The 24,241-nt window shown below is 48.7% G+C and overlaps 1 protein-coding gene across 1 annotated transcript; it reads left to right on the top strand.

Moving 5' to 3' along the window:
* The first annotated feature begins 397 nt into the window (after window positions 1–397).
* XYLT2 (xylosyltransferase 2) lies at window positions 398–15,274 on the top strand. Its single transcript, XM_036758154.1, has 11 exons — window positions 398–549; window positions 4,492–4,990; window positions 5,275–5,450; window positions 5,652–5,854; window positions 7,747–7,827; window positions 8,147–8,363; window positions 8,499–8,675; window positions 10,984–11,246; window positions 11,690–11,885; window positions 12,465–12,798; window positions 14,016–15,274. Exons 1-11 carry the CDS (start codon window positions 415–417, stop codon window positions 14,336–14,338), a joined length of 2,604 nt encoding a protein of 867 aa, XP_036614049.1. The 5' UTR covers window positions 398–414; the 3' UTR covers window positions 14,339–15,274.
* Window positions 15,275–24,241: the final 8,967 nt, after the last annotated feature.

Genomic DNA, 24,241 nt, shown 5'->3' with positions numbered 1-24,241 from the left:
GAGCAGGCACTGTCTCGCTCAGTGCTCTGCGCAGCCTCCTCAGCGCCCAGCCCGGCACTCCCGGCCCGTCTGCCAAGCTGCGGGGAGGTCATCCATCCCAGTCTCCCAGTAGGGCTGCGCGGGAGCACGTCCTCAGTGCGCAGCCGCCGGATCGGAGGCGGGGCCTCGCGTACGGCCACGCCCCGTGGGCGGGGCGCCTTCGCCCTGGGCCCTCCCCCCTCCCCCGGCCTCCGCTCGCTCCCCGCCGTTGCCGAGATCTCTTCTCAGCCTATTTCACTTTAGGCTCTCGCACGCGCGCCCCCGCGACCAGGCTGCAGGGTTCGGAAGCGCGCCGCACCGGCGGCACGCGCTGGGGGGAGGAGGAAGGGGAGGAGGACGAGGGGGGGCCGCCGCCGCCGCCGCTGGGGCAGGAAGATGGTGGCAAGCGCGCGGGTGCAGAAGCTGGTGCGGCGCTACAAGCTGGCGATCGCCACGGTGCTGGCCATCCTGCTGCTGCAGGGCCTGGTGGTGTGGAGCTTCAGCGGCCTGGAGGAGGAGGAGCCCGGGGAGGTGAGGCTCGGCCCCGGGGGTGGGGGCCGGTGGGGGCGTGCTGCTGAGGCGCAGCAGCTTGGGGAAGGGGGGCGCGGGGGCACTGCTCCGGGAGCGGGACCCGAACCCGGGGCTGAGGCTGCAGGGAGAGCGTGGGTGCATGGCCCAGGGGATGGCCGGAGCGGGGACGGGGGAACCAAGAACCAGAACCTCCCTCCCCCACCGCCACCGCACTCCAGGAGGGAGCCCAGCCCAGGCGGGGGTGGGGGGAGTGGGTCTGGGTCCCAGGAAGTCCAGAAAGGGGGACTGATGGGGGGGCGGGGTGAGGAAGAGGAGCAAGAGGAGAGGATCCCTGGGGAGGTAGACAAGGAAGGAGGGAGCCCTGTGGGCTGTGAAGGTCAAGGGGAGGGGAGCAGGCTGCGGTGGGGCGGGGGCGAGGAGTGGGGGGCGAAGGCCGAAGCTGGGGAGAGGGAGGTGGCCGCAGTGGGGACCTTCCCGGGATGGCCACGGAAAGGCAACTTCTGGGGGAGTGGGCTGGAGAGCGGTCACTGGAGCCCCAGGGCAAACTTTTACAAGTTGGGACTGGAGGAAAGGAGCCAGGGAGTGGGGCAGGTGTGCGACAGGGGAGGACCCTGTCCTGTAAACTTTGGGGACCCCCGACTTGGTTTCCCAGGAGGTGCCACATGGGCCAAGGCAGCAGATTGGAAAAAGTGGGGTGCGGGGCAAGTTGGAACTCTAGAGCCCGGACTATGGGGGCTGTGGGTGGGAAGGGTACTTTCTCTCTCTGCCCCTCCAGAAGCTGGGATAGGGGAGCCCGAGGATTGGGAAGACTGGTGGGGGAGGGGATTGTGTCTTCCACCTTCGGGGAGAAGGAGCCTTTATCTGTGTTTAGCCTAGGAGGATCTGGGAAATTTGGTCTCCCTCCCAAAAGAGAGAAGGGAGCTTCCTCTTCTTCAGCACTGGAAGGAGTTAGGGGTATAGGGAGGAGAGCCTGGAGATTGGCTCAGGAGGTGGGGACAGCTAGTCCACTACCCTCTTCTCTGAATGGAGCAGGCTCTGCATTTTGTCCAAATAGGGTCCCCACTCAGATATCCAAGAGCATGGAGTGTGTGCAGAGGCACTGGTGACCTACCCAGCTCCTTCTTGATTTGGGAGGAGCCCAAAAGAGATAATCCTTCCAACCCCATCCCAACTCCAGCTTTTAATTTCACACAAGGCTTAAATTCTAGTTAGACGCCAAACGGTCCTAGTAAGACCACATTCTGCTCTGGCACCAGGCAGGGGGAGAAGTGCCAGTCCTAGTAAGGGGAGTGCATGTTTATGGGCAGCCAGTTTGGTCTCAAAAGCTGTTCCTTCTGTGACCTGGACTGCCCCATCACCCTGCTGGGTTGTGGTCCTCACTTCCAGCTGAATGCTCATGCAGAAAGTAACAAGCAAGGAGACATCACTGTCCTGGGTCTCTGTTTGGAGGGACCCTGCATATTTTAAGGCTGTAAGCTGTCCTCTGGGTCCCTAGTCACACTGATTGCTTGGGAAGGGTTACCTTGCTCTTCCTGATGAATTTCCCCCAGTTTCTCTAAACCTTCTCAGGATAAAGGTAAAGGGAAAAGAAAGGAAGGAAGAGAAGGAAAAGTAACTATGAATCTTAGCCCTGCAGACTTACAGGTCACAGAATATCAGAGCTGAAATGGACTTTGGAGATTACCTAATTCAACCACTTTATTTGACAGGGGGAAACTAAGACTCACAGGTGTCTGTGGTCACGCAGAGCTCTTTTCAGGGCCAGGATAAGAACACAGACATTTCTTTTGCTTATCTTGCAGTGGGGCAGTTGTCAAAGCCCTAGGGACAGATGCTACACATACCCACTTGGTTGTCTCTGAATAGCTTGGGGAGTTCTCTATTCCCAGTTGGGGGTGGAGGTAGCGTGTCTCATACACTAATCCCCCTCCTCTCCTTCAACCTGTGGGTGCAAAGGTGAGGTATCACAGTCTAGTGACACATAGTTCCTATTTGCCCTCCACCCCATCCCCCTTAGCACTGTTGAAGAGGAGAGAGTGGGGGAGAATGAGGAAGTCAAGGCTCTAAGGTTTCCCTGGTGTCCTCTGTGGCTAGGCATACACTAGTGAGGAGGCAGGTAAGCGTCTAGGAATACAGCTGGGTCAGAAGGGCAGTCACCCCTTCCCCGCTCCACTTGGTACGGAGAGGAAGTTGGCTTTAAGCTTGCTGAGGTGATGAGCTTGTAAGAGACTGTTGGGTCTGCTGTTCAAGGCTCTCTCTGGGACAGGAGAGTGGGGAGCTCTCATTACACCTGTGTGTTCCCACAGGTAGCCGGGAGACAACTTGATAGTGGGAGAGCTCTCCCAGATAGCCAGGGGAGGGACTACCAGCTGGTGGGACTAGGAGGAGAGATGAGGAGAAAGGGCCTCTTGCCTTAATAGTGGTTCTTTCTCAGACCACCCCCTCCCCCAAGGTCACCTGCCTAGCCTGGCCAGGTCCCACCCAGGTGTCTCCCAGCACTTACCCCTCCTCCAGCTTCTTCTCAGCTTGTCCTTTCTGGGGTCAGCCAGCCCTGTGCTGCAGTGCAGGGCACAGAGATCCCATTTTCCTCACCACATCCTGTCCCCTGGCCACAGCACTGCCTGGCATGTTGCCTTCTTTTCTGCCCTCCTTCTTCCTCCCCATTCTCTCCCCCTCAGCCATAGTGTCTCTGACATCACCATCCACACTAGAGAGACCACAGCAGTGCTGTCTCTCCAGCCCCACTTGCCTGCACCTGGGAATGTCTTTTCACACCAGCCATGTGGCACAGAACTAGGCTAATCCAGCCTGCCATAAACTTGGGTTAGTGGAGTCTCTTACTCTCTAACTTTTCCTGGAGACTGCTCCTTCTTAACAGGTATAGAACTGAAGAGGGTTCTCTGTTAGACCGTCCTTCCTCTCCCTGCAGGGCTGCTACTCCAACCTGGAGCCCCCCAGCCTATCCTGGCAACCTGCCAAGAAAGAAGATAACACAGGGTTGGGAAAGCTTCATTTGTTCTATTCCCAGGGGACATAGGTATCCCTGTCCTGGGCCAGGCTCCTCTGACTCCCTCCTATTTTTAAGGGCCCTGGCTATGGTAGGCCTTGGAAATTGGAGGGTAGAGGTGGGCAAGAGAGGGGAACCTACTTGGTTACCAAGCAAAAAGAGAGAAGCAGGGACAACAAGAATCCAAATGTGTTGATATCACTGGAAGAGCCAGCCCAGACTCTAGCTAAGGAATCCTGGGGAGGTAAACTAAGTCCAGGGAATCAGGAAAAAGGATGGGGAGGTGTTCAAGGCTCTCCTAGATCTTGCTTCCTGCTTCACAGTGAATTATTTCCTCTTTTGCCACACTGATGGTGAACAGGAGGGAAGGGGCGGTTGGTAAAGTGTCAGGAGCAGAAAGAAAATTCGATTTGGACGTATTTCTGTAGCATTTTATGTTTCACAGTGCACCTTCCTCAAAGTAGCTCTCTGTACCATCCCTGTTCTACGCAAGAGGAAACTGAGGTTCAAAATAGTTAAGTGACTTGTCTGAGGTCACACAGGGAATAAATATCAGAGTCAGGACTTGAACCACGGGGCTTCCCGAGGAACCATGCTATTGCCTTTCCCCCAACCACCTGTCCTGTCCCTGAAAAGCTTTGTAGCAAAGGCTCATGTGTAAATGGCTTTGAGAAATTGTTCAAGATGCCTGGCAGTACTAGAGTGGGAACCAGGAAGCTTGGGTCCTAGGCCCAGCTCAATCCTTGACTTATGTGGATTTATCTCTCTGGGCCTCTTTTTTTCTGTAAAATGGGTCAGCCCTCCCTTGTCCTAAAGAACTAATTTTCTTTTTCTAAGCCTAGTTCCCAACCACTAGTGTAGCAACAAATGGGAGTAGGTGACCAGGTTGACAAAAGGCTACTGGTTCATTCATTCATTTATGTGTTTATTTGCAGAAGGGACGACAGAGGAAGCCACGGCCACCAGACCCAGGCGAGGGCTCTAAAGACAGAGATAGCTCTGCAGGGCGACGGGGAAATGCAGGCCGGAGGCACGGGCGCTGGAAAGGCCGAGTGGATAGCCCTGGGGTGTTGGTGGCCAAAGTGGTGAGAGCCGTCACGGGCAAGCACAGATTTAGCCGCCGGATCCCCCCTGCCCCACCCCGAGAACCCCTCAGCCGCCAGAATCTGAGTACTGGAGGTGGAGGAGAGGGGCTACCTGGGGCAGGTGTTGTTGGCGCCTTCCAGCAGGGTGACACAGGCAGCGTGGAGGGTGCTCCCCAGCCCACAGAGAACGGCTTCACCCCCAAGTGTGAGATCACAGGCAAGGATGCCCTGTCTGCCTTGGCCCGGGCCAGCACCAAGCAGTGTCAGCAGGAGATCGCCAATGTGGTGTGTCTGCACCAAGCAGGGAGTCTCATGCCCAAGGTGGTACCCCGACACTGCCAGCTGTCTGGTGAGGCCCCATATCATTGGGTAAAACCTCTCTCTCCCCTTTACCACCCATTTCTTGACTCAGGACATATGCACATCCAGCTCTTTGATTGGGGTGGAGGGTGCAGTAAACTCTGTCCCTGCCTGGGAGGTATGGTAGATACCCACCTTGGGGAATCTCTGGGGTAAAATCAGCTGTCCATAAAAGGAGCCCCACTGCCCTCGAAAGGGGGAAGTAGGGAGCACCTCGGCTGAAGTCCCTATTCTTTATACCTCTTCTGACCTCTCCCTCCCGCCACTGCCCAGGAAAGGTGAGCCCCATGATTCAGTGGGACGAGAGCAGAGTGCAGTTACCACCGGGCAGGCCCACAGTGCGAATTGCCTACATGCTGGTGGTTCATGGTCGCGCCATCCGGCAGCTCAAGCGACTCCTCAAGGCTGTTTACCACGAGCGACACTTTTTCTACATCCATGTAGACAAGGTGCCCTTAGGGGTGGGAGTTGATGGAGGGGAGAGGGATGTGGGTGGTGTGGCCAGGAGGGAGGAGAAATGGGAACAGGAGGGATGGGGAGCCTGGCCGGGGAGAAACCAGGAATCTTTGCCTATTTCTGGCCAATGGGGAACAGAGGAGAAGCCAAGAGGCTTATCGAGCTGTGGGCAAGGCTCTCTTTCATCTTCCTAGCGCTCTAACTACTTATACCGAGAGGTGGTTGCTCTAGCCCAGCACTATGCCAACGTGCGGGTGACCCCTTGGCGCATGGGCACCATCTGGGGTGGTGCGAGTCTCTTGAAGATGTATCTACGCAGCATGCAGGACTTGCTAGAGGCACCTGGCTGGACCTGGGACTTCTTCATCAACCTTAGTGCCACCGACTACCCCACCAGGTACTAGGGGCTCATCCCCCTTAAGGGAGGGATAGGCCAGGGGCAGCTCGGAACCTGGGTGTCAGCTAGGTCAGTGCCACTGGCTCTCCCAGTTGGAGAGGGCAGGGATTTTTAGGAAGCACAGTGGGAGAACATGAGAAGTCTGAGGAAATAAGAGGGATAAAGATTAGTGTGCCTTCTTCACTGTGAGCCTTCAGGACAAGGGTTCATCTGAGGCCTGTGGCCTTTTAAAAATTTTTCCTTTTTTTTCCCCAGTATTTTGATAACCATACTTTAATATGATTGGTTTCCTTTGTACTTCTATGTATGTTCGGCCTTTACACACATTATTCTAAGAAGGGTGCCCTAGGCTTCATCGTGATACAAAAAAGGTGAAGAACTCAGCTTTAAGATCATCACACCTACACCTACCAGCAGCCGGAAACAAGGATGTCCTCCCCCCACTCTCTCTGGCAGCAAATCATAAGATCATAGATCTAGAGTTAGGAGGGACCTTAGGGGCCATCTCTTCCAACCCCCTTGTTTTACAAATGAGGTAACCAAAGGGGCAGCTAGATGGCGAAGTAGAGAGAACACCAGGCCTGGACTCAGGAAGACCTGAATTCAAATTCAGCCTCAGACACTTACTAGCTGTGTGACCCTGGGCAAGTCACTTCAACCCGATTGCTTTCCCCCCACCAAAATAAAAATAAAACAAATGAGGGTTACCTCTCTAGGCTTGCCCAGGGTGACACAAGGAGATAGTAGCAAGGCCAAGATTTGAGTCAAGGTCTTCAGACTCCAAATCCGATGCTTTTTCTACTATATTTATTAAAGGCATCTCAGTTTATAATCAGCAAATTGGCAAAGATATAGTTTTTAAAAATACTATTGTATTTCTATTGTAGTGAATTGTATTTTCTGCAGAGAAACTGGCATCTGATTACCCCTTTGTTGGAGCTGTGAATTGACAGAATCTGTTTGGAAATCAATAAGGCTGCAATTAGGAATTAAAAAGCTGTCCATGCCCCTTGACCCAGGCCTCCCATTATGGGGACCATGTCTTTAGACTGTTACTGATGGGGGGCAAAGACCTGCGTGTGAACAGTATTTCTACTAGCATCATTTGTAATAGTTAGAAAATGGATGTCTAGTAATTGGGGAATGGCCGAACAAATTGTAGTGTGCATTGAGAATATGACTTATATGTAACGATATTATCCCACCACTTAAAGTTACAAATGAGAAAAATGCGGAGAAATATGAGAAGGCTTATATGACGTGACTCTTAATGAAAAAATAGACTCCAAGTAATGTTTTTGTTGTTCTTAGTCAGTCACATCCAACTCTTCTGTGCCCCCTTTGGGGATTTTCTTGGCAAAGATCACTGGAGTGATTTGCCATTCCTTCTCTAGCTCATTTCACAGATGAGGAAACTCAGGCAAACAGGGTTGAGTGACTTGCCCAGGGTCACATAGCTAGTAAATGAGGCCACATTTGAACTCGGGTCTTCCTGACTCCAGGCCTATCACTTTACACACTGGGACACCTAGCTGCCAATCACATTAGACATACTGATTATGACTGTATAAATAATAATCATTAAATAGAAAAATAAAATCAATAAAGTCCAGGAAAATATACAGAAGGAAAAGAATTCAGAAGACCCAGAGACAAATGGAATTTTCCATTTAAAGTTAATATACACTTCAAAAAAACCAAATTGTTAAAAAAGAAAGAAGGAAATAAAAAAGGAAAGAGAGAGAAAGGATGTATCAGAGAGAAGCTTAAAGGATAGAGAAGGAAGCATTTTGGGAGGTGGAGGAAAGATTGAGGGCTGAGACTGCTTTAGGGCCTGGGCCTCTGAGTACCTTCCTCCCTTTTCCCTTAAACTTGCCTGTTTGCTGCCCCAGGACCAATGACGAGCTGGTGACATTCCTCTCCAAATACCATGATAAGAACTTCCTCAAGTCTCATGGCCGGGACAACTCAAGGTGAGGATGAGTTATGGGTCAGTCAGTTTAGGGACTAGAAGATGCATGGGCTGTCTAGAGGGATCCCCCTCACACCCTGTCTTGAAAATAGAGGGATTGAATCATTGGTCGCCAATCCAGGTTTATAAACTTTCTGCCAGTTACAGGGCAGTGAGTGGTCCCAAAGCCCATCAGGCAGCTGGTTGGGGGTAGGGAAGGCAAACTTCAAGAGTCCCTTTCCCACCCTAGACTTGAGGATTTCCTCCCACTCACCCCTGCCCCAGCTACCACCAACCAGGTCCTATATCTGAGTGAGTCCTTCTGTGCCCCTTGTCCCCAGGTTCATCAAGAAACAGGGCCTGGACCGGCTCTTTCATGAGTGTGACTCCCACATGTGGCGCCTGGGAGAACGGCAGATCCCAGAGGGCATTGTCGTGGATGGCGGCTCAGATTGGTTTGCCCTGACCCGCAGCTTCGTGGAGTACGTGGTCTATACAGACGATCCCCTTGTGGCTCAGCTGCGCCAGTTCTATACCTACACACTTCTACCAGCTGAGGTGGGCCATCAGTCCTTAAGATAGTCTAGAGGGGAAGGGGAAGAGTGGCTGACAGTGGCCAGGAAGGAGGAGGAGAGTGGTCAGTACAGGATGGGCACGTGGTACCTGGCTCATTTCCCACCCACCTCCCCACAGTCCTTCTTCCACACTGTGCTGGAGAACAGCCCCACCTGCAACACCCTCGTGGACAACAACTTGCGTGTCACAAACTGGAACCGTAAGCTGGGCTGCAAATGTCAGTACAAGCACATCGTGGACTGGTGTGGCTGCTCCCCCAATGACTTCAAGCCCCAGGACTTCCTTCGGCTACAGGTGCTGCCCCTACCCACCTAGGGCAGACTAGTTTCTTGTCCCTGTATGCCCTTCCAAGTCCTGGCCTGAGGGGACTGGGGACCTTTAATCTCCTGGGCCAGGTGGGGAGGGAGAGTGGGGATGGAACATGTGGCCAGAGATGGGGCTGGTGCATAAGAATTAACCCCCTCCCCATACTTCCACCCACCCTCTCTGTGGTTTCATTGATGTAGGGAGCCTCCTGTGAGAGAAAGCCCTCTACCAAAGCAGGTCTGAATGGGGGGATCTTTCCTGCATCTTGCTGTCTGTTTATAAAATTGCCAAGAGCCAAAAGGTTACGTGACTTGCCCAAAGTCACATAGGTGTCTGAGAGGGGACCTTGAACCTAGATCTTCCTGGGTTCAAAGCCAGCTTTGGATTCCTGCTGCCTCTTGCATGCCACTTAGAGGCAGCCAGGTGGCTCAAAAGAGGCAGAAAGACCTGAATGCAAATCCTGCCTTAGACACTTTGTGATCCTCTTTCAGACTCTGTTTCCTCTTCTACAAAATGATAGATAATAGTACCTGTCACAGGGTTGTTATGAGGACCAAATGTTTGGAAAACACTTTACAAAGCTTAAAGCACTCTATCAATGTTCACTTATTAGTATTCACTTATTAGGTTTAAAAAGCACTTTGCATATAGTATCTCATTTAACCTCACAGTAACTGTGCAGGAGCTAATTCCAGTATTTTTATCCCCATTTTAGTAATAACGAGAGGCAGCATGATGCAGGGGACAGAGAACTGGCCTCAGGTCCTTTCTCTGACACACACTGGCCGGGTGACCCTGGGCACCCTCTCAGAGCCCTAGGCAACCTTCTTAGACCCTTCGATTTCAGAGAAGGTGCTGACCTGAATCAGCAGAACGAGAAAAAACACAGGCCCAACCCCTTTTCTGTGTGATTATCACCAAATAATAACTGATATTTATATTGTACTTGGGGCAGCTAGGAGACACTGCGTGGAGTTGATAGAGTGCCAGGCCTGGAGTCAGGAAGACTCAGCTTCCTGAGTTCAGATCTAGCCTCAGACACTTCCTAGTTGTGTGACCCTGGACAAGTCACTTAACCCTGTTTGCCTCAGTTTCCTCATCTGTAAAATGAGCTGGAGAAGGAAATGGCAAACTGCTCCAGTATCTCTGCCAAGAGAAGCCCCAATGGGGTCTCTGGGAGTCAAATGCAACTGAAAAATTGTAGTTAAAGTTTGCAGAGTTTGTGAAGATGCTGTAGATCATCTCAAAACAACCCCCTGGGGTAGATGCTACAGATATTATTATTATCATTATTAATTATTCCCACTTTGCAGGTGCATAGACTGAGGCTCAAGGATGTTAAATGACTCATCCATGGTTATATAACATGAGGTTACCCCAGACAGGACCTGAGGCCAGGTGGTTCCTGACTCTTAAATCTAACATTCAACCACACCAGGCTGCCTCTAGAGACCCAAAGAAGATCAGAGCTGGAAGAGACACCCTAATTCTACACATGACAACATATTTTGCAGTCAGGCCCAAAGAAGGCAAACCAATCAATCAGTGAGCATTTATTAAGCGCTACCTGCATGCCAGGCTCAGAGCTAAGCACTGGCGGTACAAAGAAAGGCAAAAACAGACCCTGTCTTCAAGGAGCTTACGGTCTAATGGAAATGGCTTGAACAAAGTCAACAACTAGTTAGTGTCAGTGCTGGGCCTAGAACCCACAGTCTTCTAAGCTGTGGCCCAGTGCTCTTAGCACCATGTACCACGCTGTCTTCTAGGGCCATACAGTGGAGCAGTGGTAGACCAAGATCCTGATCTCCCGGCACTTTTTGAACTAGACCCTTGTTGTCCTACATACGCATTCAACATAACTTTAATGTCTGACCTTTGATCCTCACAACTGTCCTTGGGAAGCCGAACTGGGAAAATGGGCACATGAGGGAGGTGGGATCCCCCGGGGAAGCTGGGTATAAAAATGATGCTACCCCTGAGTTTACCAAGAGGCAGTCTGGAGATGGAGCCGAAGCTGGGGTCAGGAGGGCTCCTCGCACACTTTGCTGGCTGGGTGAGCTAGTCACCTCAGGTTTTAGTTTCCCCATTCTTAAAATGAGAGGGTTGGACTCGTTGATCTCCAAGATCCCTCCCAGTTCTAATTCTAGCTTTCATCCTACTTCTGGCTCCTTGGCCTTTAGTGATAGTGATGCATAGGATGCAGGTAGAGCCCAGAGATCTCTTTGCTGCATGGGTGATGTGTGGCCTCTAGTCTCTTTGCATTCCCAACAACTGTCTTACATTCTTTATGCTCCAGCAACTCTCCAGACCTACCTTCTTTGCCCGAAAATTTGAGTCAACTGTGAACCAGGAAGTGCTGGAAATCTTGGACTCTCACCTTTATGGTAGTTACCCCCCCAACACGCCAGCCCTCAAAGCATACTGGGAAAATGCCCACGACTTTGCCGACGGCCTGGGTGGGCTCAGCGACATCCTCCTCACTGCCTACACAGCTTTTTCGAGGCTTGGCCTACGCCATGCTGCCGCCATGGCATCCCCTTCAACTAACCAGCTCTGCAGGTGGGAGACACCGCCCCCCTCCCCTTGCTGAGGTCAATCATCCCCCCTCTCTCCTGTCCTGGTCAACCTCTATATACAGAGTCCTGTAGGCTTTAGGGGATACAGAAAGTTATGGAAATATGGTCCCTGCCATTGGGGAATTAGTTCCCTCTTTAATGGGGAAGGTGCTGTCCCTTTAGGGAGCTTTCACTATGATGAGGGACATAATCTGTTCTAGGTCTGGTGGGGAAGAAAGAATACATAAGTAGAGGTTAAAAAAATTGGGATGAGTGCTTTAAAAAACTGCTTAAATGAGAATTTATGCTGTAGAGAAGAAGAGTGGAGGGTAGAATTGATATAAGGTAGGACTCTAGGATGGTCCTTTCTGGGACCCCCCATTCCTGGCCTGTTTCTGATGACAAGTGTCTTCATTTCTCCCTCCCCCTCCCCTACATCCATCATAGGTTTGAGCCTAAGGGCTTCCCATCCAGTGTCCACCTGTATTTCTATGATGACCGTTTCCAGGGCTACTTGTTGACCCAGAAGGTGCAGCCTGTGGCCTCTGGGCCCGAAGAGGCGCTGGAGATGTGGCTGATGCCTCGGGGGGCCCTGAAGCTGACAGAACACAATGGTCAGGCCAACCGGCTGCAGAACCTGGAGGTGGGATGGGGGCCCTCATCCCCTTGCCCCTATGCCCCTGGTACAACACTGCAGTCATGGGTGTCCTTTGATCTAGAGGGTATTGATGGCCTAATGTCTCTGGGGTCTAGTCTAGGTTAAGTGATGGGTAGAGAGAGAAACTTTTGGATCTCAAAAGCTCAGCTCTGACTTCCTTAGCCAAACGTTTATTGAGCACCTAGTATATGCCAAGCAATATGCTAAGGGCCAGGGATATACAAAGATACTGCTGTCAAGGAGTTTACATTCTGGTAGGGCAGACAACATCCTAGAAGTACATGCAAAATGCATAGACTTTTTTCTGAGTGAGAGTAAGCACTGGCAGCTGAAGTTTCTGTCATGGCTTTGTGGTACATTCTCCTCCCTGTCATTGCAGAGCAGTAGACAAGATTCCTTAGCGATCATGCACTCAGACCTCCTCATTTTACAAATGCAGAGAAGAGGAGATAGAGTACCTAGGGTCACAGACAGTTAGTGACACACTCCACCCCCTCCCCTTCCTGCCCATCCTCCTGCAGAGGACACCACCAGCATCTTCTCCAAATGCTTCCCTCCTTACAGGTGGGCACAGAGTGGGACCCCAAAGAACGTCTCTTCCGGAATTTTGGGGGACTGTTGGGGCCTCTGGATGAGCCAGTGGCCATGCAGCGCTGGGCCCGTGGCCCCAACCTCACAGCCACTGTGGTTTGGATCGACCCCACCTTTGTGGTGGCCACCTCGTATGATATCACTGTGGACTCTGAAGCTGAGGTCACTCAATATAAGCCTCCCCTGAGCCGGCCCCTGCGACCCGGTGCCTGGACCGTCCGCCTGCTGCAGTTCTGGGAACCGCTGGGTGAAACCCGCTTCCTGGTGTTGCCCCTGACCTTCAACCGCAAACTACCTCTCAGGAAAGGTAATGAATGATGCTTCGGCCCTGGGGCCAATCAGAATGGGAATTGCCAGGCATGTGGACTCAGCGGCCAGTCAGACCTCAAATACCATGTCCCACAAAGTAGTCAGTGTCCTTTGCGCTATCACTATGTTGAGCCTATTTTCCTAAGCAGAAATCGGGATGTGTAATTGGGCAAAGGATATTCCTTTTGCAGGGCCTGATTAAAAGGCCACTTTTCTTGAAATCAGAACTGCCCTGGGGAAATGCAAAATGTCCTGTTGCCATCAGCATCAGAGTGAGCACCTGGTGCCCTGCTCGAGTATTCTCTCTCTCTCTCTCTCTCTCTCTCTCTCTCTCTCTCTCTCTCTCTCGCTCTCGCACGCTCCCTCTCTCTTTCACTTCTCTGTCTCGCTCTCTCTCTCTCTCTCTCTCTCTCTCTCACTCTCTCTGTCTCTCTGTCTCTCACTCTTTCTCTGTCTCTCTCACTCTCTCTGTCTCTCTTTTGCTCACTCTTTCTCTGTCTCTCTTGCTCTGTCTCTTTCACTCTCTCTTTCTCTCTGTCTCTCACTCTGTCTCGCTCACTCTCTGTCTCTTTCACTCTCTGTCTCTCTGTCTCTCTTTTGTTCACGCTCTGTCTCTCTTGCTCTCTCTGTCTCTCTCTCTCTATCTCTCTCTCTGTCTCTCTGTCTCTCCCCTTCCCTCTCCTCCATCCCTCTCTGTCTCTCTCTTCTTCCCCCCCTCCCCCATCCTTCCCCCCACCTCATTTTCCCCCTCAGTTTTACTGATGAGGAAACTAAAGTCCTAAGGAAGTGAAGTGATTTGCCCAGGGTCACCCAGGTAGTGAGCATCATAGCGGGGATTTGAACCCAGGGCCTCTGACTGCAGAGTCAGGGCTTTTCCTGTTTTTACCATACTACCTCCTTGATCACAGTGAGGGAGAAGGAGTAGGGTGATAATGATAACTCCTTGCCTTTATGAGAGCACTTTTAGGCTGATCTGTTATCTCATTTTATCGTAAGGTAGTTGAAGCAGGGATGATGGTCCCTGTCTTATGGACAAAGGCCTAGAGGTGATAAATGATGAGCTTGTGGTCACATGGCAAGTGGCTGTCTAGGGGTGAGGTTGGAACTAGGGAATCCTGGTCTGCAGACCAAGCTAGGGAGTCCTTCTTGACTGATGTGGGCCTGTCAGACGGAGTAGGGAATATTGATTCTGTGTCCTTTCTGTACTTACCCCAGATGATGGAAGCTGGCTACATGCTGGGCCTCCCCACAATGAGTACATGGAGCAGAGTTTCCAGGGCCTGAGTGGAATCTTGAACCTTCCCCGGCCAGAGCAGGCAGAAGAGGCTTCTCGGAGGCACTCAGAATTGACCGGCCCCGCCCTGGAGGACTGGACAGATAGCACCTTGGGCAGCTTCTGGTCAGTGGCAGGGCTGTGTGCCACAGGTCCCTCCATCTGTCCCAACCTGGAGCCCTGCAGCCGGACCAGCTGGAGTTCCCTGTCTCCTGACCCTAAGTCAGAGCTCGGTCCTGTCAAAGCTGATGGCCGGCTGAGGTAGCGGGACCGCAGTGGGAGCCCGGGGAAAACCCCGGGGCGTTGCACCTTAGGAACTCCATAGAGGAAGAGGCAATCGAGGGACCATCCTCACCCATGGGCGAGAAGTTGGGGTCTAGGCCCACAGTCCCATCCCCCCTCCATTCCTCGGCTGGATTAAGCCCCAGGATCAAGCAGCAGATGGACACCGATGGGCTACTCATTGGGCAGTTCCAAGCTGGGGATTGGAGAAGAGTGGAGAAAACCAAGTTCCTTCAGCTACCGAGCCAATGCTGTTCCTGTGCCCTCTTCAGTTTCTCTAGGTTCTACTTTCCTGTTTTTAAGATGCCCTGTGGAGAGGGCCTAAGGACAAGAAGAACAGAGAAGAAAGATGTGCAATAAAGTCTCAAGCAGCCCCAGGGAGATATGGTGCCCCTAAGACCTGCAAAACAAGGGACCAAGTGGGTACTTCAAGGGGCTGCCTGAGACGGCCCGGGTCCCCTGACTGTCTGCCTCAGAAGCCTGGGCCAGTAGAGCTAAGGGCAGAGGATGCTGCTGGTCTTGGCAAAAAAAAAAACTATCTAAAGAGCTAGTAGGTAACTGGGTAGAGTCATCTGTGGAACCAGCCATTGGCCAGGCCAGGAGGTCAGAAAGGAGATACAGGAGAGGGAGAAGTCCAGGGCTCCTGGGTCTCACAGTCTGCTCTGTCCCCTTTACATTAAATGGGTGCTGCCTCTGAGGCACCTGAGGGGCTGACAGATGAGACTGCAAAGCAGGGAGCGTGAGGGGTCCTGGCCACAGAGCGGTCTCTGTGATGGAAGGATTGAACTAGAGAAAGAAGAGCAAGAACTGCCCTCTCAGGTTGTTCCTGAGAAGGAACCAGAGCAGTGGTGGGTCTGGAGCGCTGTGTAAAATCTGAAATATGCAACAGCAGAAATATATCTCTTACATCTCTAATATAGTCCCTAGCGTGCTTCCTGGAGGAGGAGGGGCTCCTGCTGAGTGAGGCAGGCACTGAAACCTGACGGAGCACTCTAGCAGGCCCACAGCTGGCACCTCCCCGTTCTCTCACCTTCCCCTTGGGAGCACCAGGCCCCGTTGCTGTCATCCCCCTCCTCCTATCCTGATTGCCATGGCCTCTGTGCCTCCCGTAACCTGTGCAAGGCCAGCCCTCTTCTCTCCTTCCCCATCTGGCCTCCCTCTACCACATTACCTTAGGAGCTCCTTCATGGAACCGTGGAGATGTCAGGGGCATCACATCTGGGCCCACTTGACTCCAGAGGGAGGGCAATTTGCAACCTGTCTGGACTTCTTTGCTTAAGTGTGGCCCCTAAATTCCTGAGCCCCTTGAAACTATCTAGTAGGCTTAGCAGTTTGGGCATGAGGCAGAATCCTGGACAGTTTCATTCTCATCCTGGGTGGCCCTCCTGTTCCTTAATGTCATTTACACCATAGTGTAATTTGTCACTGGGTTACCTTCCTGTGGGGTATTTGCATTTTATGCCTTATCCCTAATTGTGGGATAATAATAGTAAATACTATTAATGTAGTAATTTAAGTTTTGCAAAGCGTTTTACAGATAGCTCATTTGATACGTACAACATCCCTGGGGTCGGTGCTATTATAATCCTCATTTTGTAGGTGAGGAAACTGAGGCTGAGAAGAGGTTAAGTGACTTGCCCAGGGTCACATGGTAAGAGTAGTAGAATTCACACTCCGGTCTTCATGACCTACTGCTTCCTGTCTCATCAAACACCTAGTGTTTGGCTAGGGATTGGAACTGGGATCTACAGATCCCAAATAACCCTTCTTTTTACTGCACCAAGGTGGGAAGACAAAAGAATTTTGAATGAATAAGTTTGGTGGGGGGGGGTTTCTTGTGGGGAGGGGTGAGTTGGAGAGTGGAGGTAACCTGTTAACCACACTCTACCAGTCCATTTAGTGTAGAACAGAACATGAAATGAACAGAGCAGCAGCTGTCCTGGCAGCTGGATTTGGGGGTGGGAGTGGGAAGGACTAGAGAAGAGAACTTAGGTACACAGAGCTACAAGAGACCGCAGAGGCCATCTAGTTGGACTATATTTTATAGATAGGGAAACCGAGGTCCAAGGAAGTTAAATGACTTGTCCAAGGTCACATAGGTAAGTGCCTCAGAAAACAAGGGTCTGTGGGTGGGTGGGGGTGGGGGGGGAGATGGGGGAGAGAGAAGAAATAATGCTCTCCCAGACAAAGGAGTTGTCATATCCTCTCCCTAGAAACCAGCAGTCTAGGGCAATTCCCAGGACAATAGTGGGGCTAAAGTGAAGACTGATGAAATCGGCTTTGGGAAGGCCTCAGTGGACAAGGTGGGCAGTGAGGGAGGATGAACAGGCCTAACCGAAGAGACCATTTCCAGGTAGTATTTTCCTGCATGGCCAGGAGAGGGCGCCCCTAACCAGGAGCTTACTACACAACCCCCAACTCTGGGGGGTGCTCCAAGGAAGTGGAAGCAGGGATTCAGACCAAATGAAGATGCCTTTGGATTTAGAGGCATGTGATGTCAGGATGTTATTTTCCTGGTTTTAAAGACAGCACGATGTTTTTGGAAAGAGCTGTGGTTTCATTCTAGTTAAAAACAAAACAACAAACTTTGGCTCCCAGGTCACTTAAGTATTTCCTACGGATCGGCCAAGCTGGAGGGGTTGGGGGGTAGGGGTGGAGGGCTCGCCACCAATGGACTGATGACTTTGGAATGAGTTCTTTGCCCAGGGCAACCCATGAAACAGCTTGTGTGTGTGGTGTGCGTATGTTTACAAAGCCAAAGGCAACTAGCGCTTATATATTACATATGTTATTTTTTTTGAGAGTTTTTATTTTGAGTTTACAACACTTGGTTCTACATAATTTTGAGTTCCAGGTTTTCTTCCCCCCCTCCCCCACCTCCCTCCTCAAGATGGCTTGGAATCTGATATATCTTCTATGTATAACACACTAGTCAAGTTGTGAAGAAGAATTATGACCAATGGAATGAATCATGAGAAAGAGGAAACAGAATAAAGTGTGCCTCAATCTGCATTCATACTTCATAATTCTTTCTCTGGATGTAGATAGTATTCTCCATCGTGAGTCCTTTGGAGTTGTCTGCACCTTGTGCTGCTGAGAAGAACAAAGTCTATCAGGGTTAGTTGTCACAGAATCCATATGTCTGTAGTTGTGTATAATGTTCTCCTGGCTCTGCTCCGCTCACTCAGCATTATATCATGTAGGTTTTTCCAGGTTGTTATGAAGTCCATACCATCCCCATTTCTTATAGCACAGTAGTATTCCATTACCTTCATATACCACAACTTGTTCAGCCATTCCCCAATTGATGGGCATCCCTTTGATTTCCAATTCTTAGCTACTACAAAAAGAGCTGCTATAAATATTTTTGTACATATGGGTCTTTTCCCACTTGTGTGATCTCTTTGGGATACAACCCTAGAAGTGGTATTGCTGGGTCAAAGGGTATGAACATTTTTATAGCCCTTTGGGCATGGGTCCAAATTGCTCTCCAGAATGGCTGGATCAGTTCACAACTCCACCAGCAATGTAACAATGTTCCAATTTTCCCACATCCTCTCCAGCATTTATCATTTTCCTGTTTTGTCATTTTGGCCAATCTGACAGGAGAGATGTGGTACCTAAGAGTTGTTTTGATTTGCATTTCTCTAATCAGTAGTGATTTTGAGCATTTTTTCATATGTCTATAGATATCTTTAATTTCTTCCTCTGAAAACTGCCAGTTCATATCCTTTGACCATTTCTCAATTGGGAATGACTTGTATTCCTATAAATTTGGCTCAGTTCCCTGTATATTTTAGAGATGAGGCCTTTTTCAGAGACACTGGTTGTAAAGATTTTCTCCCAGTTTTCTGCTTCCCTCCTAATCTTTGTTGCATTGGCTTTTTTTATACAAAAACATTTCAATTTAACATAATCAAAATTATCCATTTTGCATTTTGTAATGCTCTCTATCTCTTGTTGTGTCACGAATTCTTTTCTTTTCCATAAATCTGATAGGTAAACTATTCCTTGCTCTCCCAAATTGCTCATAGTATCAGCCTTTATTCCTAAATCATGAACCCATTTTTACTTTATTTTGGTATATGGTGTAAGATGTTGGTCTATGCCCAGTTTCTGCCCTACCATTTTCCAATTTTCCCAGCAGTTTTTGTGAAATAGTGAATTCTTAGCCCACAAGCTGGATTCTTTGGGTTTATCAAAGAGTAGATTGCTGTAGTCGTTGACTTCTCCATTTTGTGTACCTATCCTATTCCACTGATCCACGACTCTGTTTCTTAGCCAGTACCAGGTAGTTTTGATGACTGCTACTTTATAGTACAGTTTAATATCTGGTATGGCTAGGCCACCTTCTCTAGCATTTCTTTTCATTAATATCCTAGATATTCTAGACCTCTTGTTCTTCTGGAGGAATTTTGTTATTATTTTATCCAGCTCTGTAAAATAATTTTTGGCAGTTTGATTGGTATGGCACTGAATAGATAGATTTAGGTAAAATTGTCATTTTTATTATATTAGCTCAGCCTAACCATGAGCTACTGATATTTGTCCATTTATTTAGGTCTGACTTTATTCACATGAAAAGTGTTTCATAATTATGTTCATATAGGCCCTGGGTTTGTCTTGGCAGATAGACCCCCAAATATTTTATAGTGTCTACAGTAACTTTGAATGGAATTTCTCTTTCTCTCTCTTGCTGTTGGGCTGTTAGTAATGTACAGGAAAGCTGAGGATTTATGTGGGTTTATTTTATATCCTGCAACTTTGCTAAAGTTGTTTATTATTTCAAGTAGTTTTTTACTTGATTCTCGAAGTAAATCATCATATTATCTGCAAAAGTGATAATTTAGTTTCTTCTTTGCCTATTCTAATTACTTTAATTTCTTTTTCTTTTATTGCCACAGCTAACGTTTCTAGCACCAAATTGAATGGTAGGGGTGATAGTGGACATCCTTGTTTCACCACTGATCTTACTGGGAATGCATCTAACTTATCCCAGTTACAAATAATGCTTGTTGATGGTTTTAGGTAGATGCTATTTATAATTTTAAGGAAGGCTCCATTTATTCCTATGTTTTCTAGTGTTTTTAATAGTAATGGGTGTTGTATTTTGTCAAAGGCTTTTTCTGCATCTATTGAGATGATCATATGGTTTCTGCTAGTTTTCTTGTTGATATGATCAATTATACTGATAGTTTTCCTAATATTGAACCAGCCTTGCATTCCTGGAATAAATCCTACCTGGTCATAGTGTATGATTCTCATGATAAGTTGCTGCAATCTTTTTGCTAATATTTTATTTAAAATTTTTGCATCAATATTCATTAGAGAAATTGGTCTATAATTTTCTTTCTCTGTTTTGACTCTACCTGGTTTGGGTATTAGTACCATATTTGTGTCATAAAAAGAATTTGGTAGGACTCCTTCACCTATTTTCCCAAATAGTCTATAAAGTATAGGAATTAATTGTTCTTTAAATGTTTGATAAAATTCACATGTAAAACCATCAGGCCCTGGAGATTTTTTCCTAGGGAGTTCATTGATGGCTTGCTCAATTTCTTTTTCTGAGATGGGGTTATTTAGGAATTTTACTTCCTCTTCTCTTATTTCTTTACAACAATCTGGGAGGCAGGTGCTTCCCATTTTATAAATGAGGAAACTGAGGCTGCGAGCAATTTGCTCAGGGTCATTCAGTGTATATTTGGAATATGGCTCCAAGTCCCTCATTCTGTCCACCCACTGGGCCACAGGTAATTCAAATGTGAATATATATATATATATACATATATATATATGCATATATATGTATATATATAATATATGTATGTGTGTGTGTGTGTGTGTGTGTGTGTGTGAAGAGAGAAAGAGACAGAATGATGTAATGGGAAGATGAAGGAAGCAACCAGCTGGCATTCATGAAGTACCCACTATGTGCCAGGGACTATGCTAGGTGCTGGAGATGCGAAGACACAAATGAGACCTGATCCTGCCCTCGAGGAGTTTACAATCTATCTGTAGAAACAGCAGGTCCACAGAAAAATAAAGAGTAATTTGGGTAGCAGTAGAACTAGCAGCTGGAAAGGCCTGTGGCAAATAGATCAGGAAGGCCCTCATGGCAAGACTGAAGTTTGAACTGAGCTCTAAAGGAGGCTAGGAATTTTCAAGAGGCAAAAATGAGGAAGCAGTGTGTCCTGGGAGCTGGGTGGAGTCGAAGTGAAGCTCATTTGAAGGTCCCTAAATGGAAGGTGGACTGTTGTGCGTGAGATACAGTGAAAAGGCCACTTTGGAGTACGTGAAGAAGAGGAATATGTAATAAGCTTGGAAAGGTGGGCTGAGGCCAGGTGGTGAAGGGTTTTCAGTGCCAAAAAAGAGGGTTTTGGCGTTTGATCCTAAGGGCAAAGGGAGCTATCAGCTTCCAGAACAGAGATGTGCATTTTAGGAAAATCACTTTGGCAGCTGTATGGATTGGTGAGGGGGTAGACCAATTAAGCTACTTCAGTTAGTCTCAATGAGAGTTAAGACTTGGGTTCGAGTGTGATCTCTGACACACACTAGTTATGTCTGCCTGGTCAAGTCACTTGATTTCTCAGTACATCCAAGCTAGGTGCTGGTGATACAAAGACAAAATGGGACAGCTCTTTCACAACCTGGCTCCTTCCTGCCTTTCAGTCTCTTTATACCTCATTCCCTTCCATCCATCTTCCTTGTTCTTCCTTTCTCAGGACACTCATTACTGGACTCTGGACATTTTCTCTGGCTGTCCTCCATGCCTGGAATTCTCTCTCATCTTTATCTCCTAGCTTCTTTCAAGTCTCAGCTAAGGTCCCCCCTTCTACAAAAAGCCTTTCTTGATCCTCTTTAGTTTTAGTGCCTTCTCTCTGAGATTATCCCCAGTTTATCCTGTGTGTATCTCATTTGTACATAGTGGTTTGCATGTTGTCTTCCTCATTATACTGGGAGCTCCTGGAGAATAGAGACTATATTCTAAAACTCTTTTTCCCCCCTGCCTTTCTTTCTATCCCTACACTTAGCACAGTGCCTGGCACACAGTAAGCACTTAAGTTGCTTCCCTCAAGGGAGTTACATTCTGGCAGGAGTGGAGAGACAACATGCAAAATATATATAAATAAATACAAGTTAATTTGTTGGGGGAGGCACTAGCTACAGATGGAGTCTAGGTGAGGCTTCGAAAGAGAGATAAATGCAAAGGAGAGGTCAAGAAAAAGTACTATGAAGGGGAGAGGGGAGAACCAAGACCTCCTAGTGCTTCCAAACAATTCTCTAAGTAAGCAACATGAGCTCCAGATCAGCACCAATGGAGAGATTTTCCGCATTGGGAGTTCCTTATGAAATCAAACATCCATATTGATTGCCCATTACCCCAAAATACATAAATGTGTTTAGGGTTCAGCATGTTTCTGTTTTGTTCCATTTTGTGGTTAATCAAATCAATAAACATTTATTAAGTACCTATTATAGGGTAGCTTGTGGCTTCATAGTGCACAGAGCACCAGGCCTGGAGTCAGGAGGACTTTATCTTCTTGAGTTCAAATCTGGCCCAGACACTAGCTGTGTGACCCTGGGCAAGTTACTTGACCCTGTTTGCCTCAGTTTTCTCATCTGTCAAATGAACTGGAAAAGGAAATGACAAACCACCCCAGTGTCTCTGCAAGAAAACCCCAAATGGGGTCCCCAAGAGCTGGACATGACTGAATCAAGTAAACATTATCTATCTATCTATCTACACACACACACACACACACACACACACACACACACACACACACACACACACACGTTCTAAGTACTTAAGGATACAAAAAAAGGCAGAAATATGTTCTAAGTACTTAAGGATATAAAGAAAGGCAGACAACAGCCTCAGCCCTCAAGGAACTCACACTAGTGGGAGAGAGATGAAAACAGCTTTGTACTTACAAGACCTATACAGGATAAGCTGGAGGTCATCTCAGAGGAAAGGTGCTGAAAGGAGCTGGGAACGGCTTCTTGCAGAAAGTGGGATTTCAGTCGAAAAGCATTTGTTACACTGGGGTTCAAATCCCTCTTCTGTTAATGCCACTGGGAAAGTCAGTTCATTCCCTTAGGCCTCAGTTTCCTCATCTATAAAATGAGGGATTTGGACTAGATGATCTCTGAAGCCAGCTCCATGAGCCCATTTCCCAGGTGCTACACCAAGCACTCTGAATACAAGTACAAAGAATGAAACAGTCCCTACTTACACAGATAAAATGACGAAATATTTGTAAAGCACTTAACTAGGTGCCAGGTATATGTTTTTCAGTTGTGTCTGACTCTTCGTGACCCCATTTGGGGTTTTCTTGGCAGAGACACTGGAATAGTTTTCCATTTCCTTCCCCAGATCATTTGACAGATGAGGAAACTGAGGCAAACAGGGTTAAGTGACCTGCCAGGGTCACACAGCTAGTAAGTGTCTGAGGCCAGATTTGAACTCACAAAGATGAGTCTTCCCAACTTCAGGCCCAGCACTCTATCTACTTCACCACCTCCATGCCCTTCCTGGTACATAGTAGGTGCTTAACAAATGCTTATTTCTATCCTTTTCCTACAGTCACCCTGTATTGTAGTGGGGGACATAAACATATAAAATATAAACAATATAAATTTATATTGAATAGATACAAATATACACATATATGTATATATGTGTATGTGTGTGTGTGTGTGTATGTATGTATAGGAGTGAAACAGAAGTGCAAGGGAAGGCACTAGTATTTGGAGTGACCAGGTAGGCCTCTGGTTTAGAGGAGAGACTCCATAGGACCTTCTGAAGGCAGAATTGTCTCATTCTTCTCTATAGGCTTCAAGACCAAAGCAGCAGAAACAAAATAACCAGAATTTGGGCTGGAGAAAGTTTTTGCTCCTGCCATGAAAATAATTAAGGCTTGGAGTTTTTTTTGAAGGAACTTGCTAATAAATCTAAACCATGTCAAGCTAATGTATCTGTATTGGGAGGTGCAGACAAAAACTTTTTTTTTTAAGTTTTGAAGTGTGGGAGCTTTGAAATCCTCCCTTGCCTAGCCCCTGGGGTTAGAGACTGAGATCTGAGATCTGGAGGGAAGGCGGGCAAGTGGACATTGGGGCCTCGAAGACTATACAATAACTCCTTTGGAGAACCAAAAAAAAAAAAATGTGGGGAGAAAGAAAGAAAAGGCCAGGTTGCTGCCCTGAGGAGAGCAGCTTTTGTGTTTCTGCCCAGTGTGTTTGGTTTCTGTGGGAACGTGAGACACATGGCTGGATGGAGTAGCCCCCAAGGCCTGGATGCAGCCAACCAGGACAGGGAGTCCAGTTTCCTGGTCCAATGGGAAGTGCAGATGGGCGGGGAGGAGAGTTTGTCTCGCAGCAGGAGGGGATTGGGGGCTGGGATGAGGGGACCAAGATGCAAAGATCCACTCTCGGTTGGAGGGCCAGTGGTGCCAGAGCCTGGAGCTCCCCAGGGGCTGATGGGAGCCTGAGCCAGGGGGAGGGGAGACTAAGCCACCCCAGCAGGTTTTCCATGGAAGCCATGTGCTGTTGTAGATGGAGCTACTACCTGGCAGAGCCTGGTCCAGGGCCCACCACTGAAGGGGCTGGGCAGTTCCTGGGAGCACTGCCTGTGGCATGATATTGCTGGGGACAAAGAGTGACCAGGCTCCCCCAGAGCCTCCTCAACCAGATCAGAGGACCAGAGAGGCTGGGAACCGAAAGAGCTCCCCACACAGGTACACTGGGACTGATGCCCGTGTTGGCCCAGCCTGGCCAGTGGTGCTTGCTGCCTCCAGGTTAACTCCTGAGGTCAATGCCTTCACCCAGTATCCCACTAACCTGCATACAAGTTACTCAACCCAGGATCTCCATGGACACCAACATT

The sequence above is a fragment of the Trichosurus vulpecula genome, chromosome 4, assembly GCF_011100635.1.
Source record: "Trichosurus vulpecula isolate mTriVul1 chromosome 4, mTriVul1.pri, whole genome shotgun sequence".
Lineage (NCBI taxonomy): Eukaryota > Metazoa > Chordata > Mammalia > Diprotodontia > Phalangeridae > Trichosurus > Trichosurus vulpecula.
This window is presented reverse-complemented; position numbering and strand designations above follow the sequence as displayed.